At 37.0% G+C, this 8,597-nt stretch overlaps 1 protein-coding gene across 1 annotated transcript; it reads right to left on the minus strand.

Moving 5' to 3' along the window:
• Positions 1–3,565: 3,565 nt before the first annotated feature.
• On the minus strand, positions 3,566–4,717 carry LOC109341151. Its single transcript, XM_019578991.1, has one exon. It carries the CDS (start codon positions 4,715–4,717, stop codon positions 3,566–3,568), a length of 1,152 nt encoding a protein of 383 aa, XP_019434536.1.
• Between the last annotated feature and the right edge of the window lie 3,880 nt (positions 4,718–8,597).

Consider the following 8,597-nt stretch of genomic DNA (forward strand, 5'->3'; position numbering starts at 1 on the left):
ACTGGTTGGTTGAGTTTATCTTCACTTAGTTGATTTACTCTCTCTAGTGCATGAATGCTTAGTTCGTGTGAATTTGTTAATCGTTTCATACTTTTACTAATTTCGCTTAGTTTGATGTTTAAGTTCTGGAACTTTGAATTGATTATCGCTTAGTTAATTGATTCTCAACAAATTCGGAAGTTAATGGTTGGAATCTGAAAATAATCTTTTGAAACCGAGGATTTAGTTGTGAACAAACGAACCAAAGGGATTTAGCCGTTTTATTACATTGTTTAACTAATGTTTCTGAATTTGATTTATGTTCATACTATCCAACAACAAAACTCCCCTTGTGTGTGTGTGTGGGTATAAGGTGTTTGAAGCTTTGCTTGAAAGATAATCTTTGGGAAACGACCTAGGAGTCACTTCCTAGTACTGTAGTTTTAATTGTTATATTATTTGTATCGGGTACGGCCTCGATCAGAAGGATTTTCGTCTTCTCCACTAGTTTTTCTTGAAGGGGGAAATGAAGGGTTAGACCCTCATCCCCCTTTTTAAAAAGCATACCCATGCCCTCTCGATTGAGTGGGGGACTCTCGCTTGGGTGAGAGCTGAGCAATGAAAATGTGCCTTTTAACACTTAAGCAAGACAGGCTCGCCTAGGCGAGAATCTCAAGATTTTTTTTACCTATTTCCCTCGCTTGAGCGAGGGACTCTCGCGTGGGCGAGAGTGAGGCAACTAGATTGGAACAAAATTGGCCATTTTGTCACTTGAGCGAGGCTGGCTCGCTTGGACAAAAAATACCCATTAAAACCCTAGAAAAATTACCTATGCACAAAATATTTTTCTTTCTTTTTTACTCACTCTCACACACATTATGTATATCAAACTATATACATTGATTAATATACAACACAAAACAACATGGGGTAAAAAATTGAAGGAAAATAAAAACATAAAAGTTGGATTTCCTTCCAGGTAGCGCTTGTTTAATGTTATTAGATTGACGCCTGTTCATTTAAGAATTTGACGAGTTGATAATTGTGGTGAGCCGCTCGACGTTACCACCCAAGTAGGGTTTTAATCTTTGGCCATTGACTATCCAGTTTCTCTTAGATGCTAGATCTTGTAGGTCGATCGCTCCATGCGATTTGACTTCCTTAACTAGGAAGGGTCCTCACCATTTTGACTTGAGTTTTCCCGGAAATAGTTTAATCCATGAATTAAAAAGCAACACACTTTGACCTGGTTAGAAATCTTTTTTCGGATCTTCTAGTCGTGGTACATTTTGACCTTATCCTTGTACGACTTGGAGGACTTATATGCAGCGAGTCTCATCTCTTCCAATTGTTGCAACTGCAACTTCCTTTTCTCACCAGCGGCCTTCTTATTCACATTGAATAATTTAAGAGCCTAGAATGCCTTATGTTCAAGCTCCACCAGGAGATGACATGATTTTCCATAGACTAGCTAATAGGGGGATAATCCAGTAGGAGCCTTGAATGTCGTCTTGTAAGCCCATAATGCATCATCCAATCATAAAGACGAATCATTTCTTGTTTTTGAAACTGTTTTCTCTAGGGTCCTTTTTATCTCTCTATTGGATACATCCATTTGTCCATTTTTTTGGGGATTAGAGGTTGATGCCACCTTGTGTTGGACCCCATAATGTTGAAGGACCTTCTCCAGTTGGGAATTACAAAAATGTGATCCTCCATCACTAATAAGAGCCCGATGTGTGCCAAATCGACTAAATATATTCATTTTCAAGAACTTTACTACAGTCTTGGCATCATCCCTTGATGCAGTTGTTGCTTCAATCCACTTGGAAACATAATCCACCGCCACAAGTATGTATAAGTGTGAGTGCGATGGTGGAAATGGTCCCATGAAGTCTATCCCCCAGCAATCAAAAACTTCAATTTCCTGAATATTGAATAATGGCATTTCACTTCTCTTAGATATCCCGCCAGATCTCTAAAAGCTATCATATAGTTGTGCATACTTATGTGCATCTTTGAACACAGAAGGCCATTATAAGCCAGATTGGAGGAATTAGGCAGTTGTCCTCTCCCAATTAAAATGCCCTCCGTATGGCGACCTATGATAATGCCATATGATGCTTTTATCTTCTTATGCCGATACACACATCCTCAATAATCCATCAGACCCAGTCTTAAAAAGATGAGGGTCGTCCCAAATGTATTGACGAGTATCTCTCGAAAACTTTTTCTTCTGATGTCAGTTCACTTCTTCGGGAATTACCCCTGCAGCTTTAAAATTAGCCATATCAGAAAACCATAGCCTTTTCTTGAATCATGAGAAGCTTCTCATATGGAAACACCTCCACCACTTCAGCTTCTCTCTCTATCACCTCTTCATTGACCAACCATGATAGGTGATCTGCCACACAATTCTCACTTCTTTTTTTATCTTTGATCACAAGTCAAATTCCTGCAATAATAACACCTATCGCAATAATCTCGGTTTGGAATCGAATTTGGTTAGCAAATATTTAATAGCAGCATGATCAGTGAAAATTATAATCGTGGATCCAGTCAAGTAGGATCTAAATGTTTCCAAGGCATAAACAATTGCTAGCAATTCTTTCTCTATTGTGGCATAGTTGATTTGTGCCTCATTTAGTACATTGCTTGCATAATGTATAGCATGGAAAACCTTAGATTGTTTTTGTCCCAGTATCGCCTTGACAGCATAATCACTGGCATCTCACATTAGTTCAAAATCTAAGTGCCAGTTGGGGGCTACTATGACAGGAGCAGAAATAAGTTTTTCTTTTAGAGTTTCAAAAGCTTTTTCCCACTCAGCATCAAATTGAAAAAAAGTATCTTTGTTTAGTAGATTACTGAGTGGTTTTGCAATTTTTGAAAAGTCTTTAATGAAACATCTTTAAAAACTTGCATGGCCAAGGAAACTTCTGATTCCCTTGACATTGAGCGGTGGTGGAAGCTCCTTGATAACCTCAATTTTTTCTTTGTCACAATCAATACCCCGAGAAGAGATCTTGTGCCCCAGGACCACTCCCTCAGTCACCATGAAGTGACACTTCTCCTAATTCAAAACCAAATTTGTTTACACACGTCGCCTCAGCATGATGTCCAAGTTTGCTAAATAAATAGCCCTCAAATGAGGATCTAAAGACTGAAAATTCATCCATGAATACTTCAATACAACACTCCACCAGATCAGAAAAGATAGCTAACATGCACCTTTGGAATGTGGCTAGTGCATTGCACAGTCCGAATGGCATCTTCCTATATGCGAAGATGCCAAAAGGACATGTGAAAGTTGTCTTTTCTTGATCATCTGGATCCATAGTAATCTGATTCTATCCTAAGTACCCATCCAAAAAGCAATAGAATGCTTGTCCAGCCGGACTTTCAATCATCCATGAATGGCAGAAGAAAATGATCCTTCCGGGTGGCTTGGTTCAGCTTTCTATAGTCAATGCACATCTGCCAGCATGTGACTGTTCTCATAGGAGTCCGCTCATTTTTCTCATTCTTTACCATAATCATTCCTCCCTTCTTCGGGACCACTTGAACCGAACTCACCCATGTGCTCTCAGATATGGGATAAACCATCCATCCATGCAATAGTTTCATCACCTATTTTTTCACTACTTTCTTCATTGTTGAATTGAGACGTCTCTAAGGTTGAGCTACCTCTATAATCTTTCTCCATAAGAACTTTGTGCATATAATAAGAAGGACTTATTCCATGCAAATCATACAATATCCAACCTATAGCCCTTACAATTTTCTTCAGCACATCTATTAGTTGTTTTTCTTCTGCATATGATAATGTGCTACTGATTATGACCGGTTTCTTTCCTCCGTCTTCCAAAAACACATATTTAAGATGTGAAGAAATTAGTTTCAGCTCCACCTTCGGAATCTCAATTTCCTTATCTTTGACCAGTTCCTTCTTGTGGTTCTGATCAGATGCAACCTCTCGGGATGCATCCAACTCTATCATATATGTCTCAATCATCTTTTTATCATTTGTATTGCTTTCTTCAATTTCTCTTCTCAAAGCTTTTTCTAATGGACTACTTCTACTCAGGTGAATGTCATCAAGCATGTATAATTCCTCAATAACATCCACTCTAAAGCAATGTTGCTTGTCCTTTGGATGTTGCATTGTCTCAAATACATTAAAATTCAATTCTTGATCTTGTACTCTCACTTTCAACTTACCATCATCCACATCAATGATCACCTGAGCAGTCTTCATGAAGGGTCTGCCCAGAATTAGAGAAACTTCAGTGTCCTCTTCATTCTCCATTATGACGAAATCTAGAGGGAACACTAATTTATCCACCTTGACCAAAACATCTCCGGCAACTCCATATGGGTACTTCACTGATCTGTCAGTGAGTTGCAGTGTCATTCTGGTAGGCTTTATCTCTAGATCCCCAATCCTTTTTAACATGGACATGGGCGTCAGATTAATACTAGCATCCAAATCAAGCAGTGCCTTCCCCACAAATAACTCACCTATAGTGGTAGGTATTTTAAAATTGCATGGATCTTTAGTCTTCTCAAGTAAAGACTTCTGAATAATTACATTACATCTAGCTTCTAATGTCACTGTTTCTTCTGAAAACTTTCTTTTCTTTGTCAACAAATCCTTCATAAACTTTGCATATGTTGGAATTTGTTCCATAGCTTCCATGAAGGGAATGTTGATCTGTAGGCTCTTGAATAAATCCATGGACCTATTGTATTGTCTTTCCTTATCTTTTTAGAAGGTTTCTTGGGATAAGGGAGATCCTTCAGTTGAGGCAGATCACTCTTCCTCTTGTCATTATTATCCTTCATTGATTCCTCCTTGTTTACAACTCCTTCCTCTTTCTGTACATTTTCATCATTTTGTGCTTCTCTGATTACATTATCTCATTTCTTAGCCTCTGTTTCCTTAATGACTTCCTCCTCAACCGCCAGATTTTTACCAATACCCCTACCAATTACCTTCCCACTTCTAGTAGTGATAGATTTACAGTGTTCCTTAGGTTTGGTTTGAGTATTAGCATAAAGTTGTTGATGATCTGAATGTTGTTCTGCCATTTATTTTCCCAATTGTCTCACCTGCCTCTCTAGATTTCTGATAGAAGCGTAACACTGGTTGATCAATCGAAGGAGTTTGTACCACATTTAGTTGTTGAGGCAGCTTTGATATATGTTTAGTGAGTGCCTCAATCTGTTGTGTTAGAATCTTATTCTGAGCTAGAATAGAATCATAAGTGTTCAGATCTAACACCCCCCTTTTCTGTATTGTCCTCCTGTTGTGTTGAGTCTGCCTATTTGTTGAAGATAAAGCAGTTATAATCCTAGTGGTTTGCTCAGCATCAATAGCCATCATAGTGCCACATGCTGTGACATCTAGTATCATCTTTGTCTCTGGTTTCAAACCATTACAAAATATATTCAGCTGGTCCACATCTTCGAATCCATGGTTGGGACATTTCCTCAACAACATCTAGAAACGTTCTCAAACCTCATAGAATGCCTCTTCTATACCTTGTATGAAAGTTCATATTTCAAACTTGGCGTGCACATATCTATTTGGTGGGAAGAATCTTGTTAAAAACTTGGATTCGAAATCACTCCAATTGGTTAAGCTTTGGGTAGGGTGAGATTTTAGTCATTTCATAGCTTTACCAACGAGAGAAAATGGAAAGAGCATCATATATGCAGTTTCCCTCTCGTCATTGTACCCTATTCTCGCCACCAGCTTATAAAAATTATCCAGATGAGCATACAGATCTTCATAATTTTTCCTTGTAAACTGGTGAGCACTGACCAAATTCAAATATGTGGGCTTGATCTCCACTATCCTTTCGGCATGTGGAATGACAATGCTTGAATAATGTCGTGGACTTTGGTACATAGCATACTCGCCTAATGTCCTCCTTGGAGGATTATGCCTCTCATTATTCCTAGTGGAATTATTGGCATTCTCCATTTGTCTAATTGAGGCTCTGAAATTGTTGATTGTTCAAAGCTTCAATGTGCTTCTTGATTGCCCTGCTTCATCTTCTCCTTTGCCTTCTTTCAATTACTCTTGGCTGACTTCTCAATTTCTGGATTAAACTTTAACTGTTCTTCAGTAGCATTACCTCACAAAATCAAAAATAAGAAGACTACAACAAGGGTTAGCACAAAGGTTAATTATACTAAAAAAAAATAAGTATTCACAATACTAAATAAACTCAGTATAAAACTAATATAAATCGTTCATTGCTCCCTGGCAGCGGTGCCAGAAACTTGTTGGTATTTTTGGTACGGCAAATGAGTTGTATCGTTCAAGTAGCAAATCCAGTAAATACTGAGATATCATTCTCAGATAGCAGAGTGGATTTGTACTAATTCTTAAAGAAGTAGATTGAGTATATATTTACAAGATTTAAGATTTTGATATTCGTTTGGTTTTTTTAATAAAATTGCAAAAATGTAAAAGTTAAACTATGAAATTAAATGATTTGGGATTGAAGTTCTTCTTTCTTTCCTTTTGCAATCCTTATATTCAATTCCGCATAATTTGTGAAATTACAAATTTTGATGCACATTTACTTCGAATCAATTCATTGAGTACCAAATCCTTAGATAATTACTCAAATACCAATTCCTTGGATATTTAACCAATTATCAAGCCTTAAGTTTAATGTAAAAGCAATTCGTACATCATTGTTCATTCCTAGAGCAATGATGTATCAAGGAAGATAAACCAGATTCAATACCAAGTTCAACTTCCCAATTAAACTTGGATCTAAGACCAAGAATTCAGTAACAAAGTAAATTCAAGCATTAAGCGCGGGATAAATTTCCCAAAATCAAATAACTAAATACATTAAAGAATTGAATCTATGAGTACAAAGGTAAGAATATTGCATTTTCAATCCCAATACTGCAAAACTAGCCACTCATCCTTGCCATTAAAACACTCTTATCAAGAGAAATTACAAGAAATTATAGATCTAAAGTTGTCCCCCTGACTTCTCTCCTCCTCTCAAGTGTTTCTCTCTCTAAATTCATGTGGAAAAAGCTTGGAAAATAGTTGGATAACCTCTTTTGATTTTCGTAACTGCTTATTTTTGTTCCAGACTTCCGGTCTCTCGCTCAAGCTAGGGATTCTCGCTTGAGCGAGAGAAATGGTCACTTTCAACCATGAACACCTCGCTTGGGAAGGTGCTCTCGCTTGGGCGAGGACCTTTTTTCTTCAAATGTCGCTTGAACGACAGTCACTCGCTTGGGTGAGGGACAGGTAGGGATTTGAGCATTTTTTCCTCCATTTGTCGCTTGAGCAACAGTCCCCTCGCTTGGGCGAGGGGCATTCTTCCTGCTTGGGCTTGGTTGTGGCTCAAGTGAGAGGTGCAGTGTTCACAAACCCCAAACTTCTCATTTTTCTCCTCTTTCCCATGTTTCTTATTCTGCAATTGACATAAACACATGTAAGTTCCTAAACAAGATAAAATTAACTAAATTCTTGGAAGTTGTACACAATTTGCATCATGACTACACACTAAGTGCCCAAAATCATATACATTTCATTCACAAAATGACACTTAATAGTATAATATAAGCCATATAATTTAGTGAGGGGTACTGCTTAAGGCGGACGGATAGGGTGCTAATACCTTCCCTATTCCGTAACCGACTCCCGAACCTGGATTTCAAAATTCCAAAGCCCAATGCGATTGGGCTAAAAAAAATTCTACATTTTTAACCATAAAATATAGTGGCGACTCTAATAAAGTTGTGCAGCCAAAAATCGGGGCGTGACAATCCCTAATTTAACTTTTTGAAGCTTGAACATTGAAGATTGAACGAAATTGAGGACTTAAAACAAATGACTATGCACTATGTATCAAAATAATTTAATTATGTATAATTTTAAAATAAATTTTGAACAAAAGATGTCTCACCTAAATCATGAGAATGAAACATATATCTTCTTTTTTTGCTCGATTATTGTTACTTATCGAAGAATTGTAGTCCAATATATTTTTATATTTTCATCTTCTTAATGAATGTTAAATAATCTTGTATCTTTTTTACTTCAGGTCAGACCCTTATTACAATTATACACCAACTATACGATAATATAAAACAATGATCACTACAACTAATAAAACATTAGATGAACTTATGCATAGAGTAATAATAATTGACAATATAATTGTTTTTTTAAAGTATACAAACAATATCATAATTATCACATAGAGATAAAAATATTCAGGATTCTATTAATTATGGTTCATGTGTTATATACTTGCAGCACAGCCCCAAATGCCGACCCTCTAAATCTCTTGAAAACTTTTACCCCAAGCAAACTAAATTAGTAATGATTCCACAGAGTTCAATCATCCCATCATAACAGAAGAAGACCTAAGATTGCTGATCAAAAAAAATGACCTAAGATTCTTCACAAAGCCAGCAGTATCTTTAAACACTCCCTCACAAGTCACAATGACTTGCCAACCTACCCACGTTACAAACAAATCCATCTACATTACCTGAAGTTAGAATTTGAAATATTAATTTCAATTACATCAAAAATGGAAGATCTCAACTTAATACTCATGCCTAAGCTA

Source organism: Lupinus angustifolius, unplaced genomic scaffold, assembly GCF_001865875.1.
Source record: "Lupinus angustifolius cultivar Tanjil unplaced genomic scaffold, LupAngTanjil_v1.0 Scaffold_382, whole genome shotgun sequence".
In the NCBI taxonomy this organism is placed as follows: domain Eukaryota; kingdom Viridiplantae; phylum Streptophyta; class Magnoliopsida; order Fabales; family Fabaceae; genus Lupinus; species Lupinus angustifolius.

Excerpts from the sequence above, each read along its gene's own strand:
- LOC109341151 (XM_019578991.1), bottom strand. The coding sequence starts at position 4,717 with ATGGATTTATTCAAGAGCCTACAGATCAACATTCCCTTCATGGAAGCT.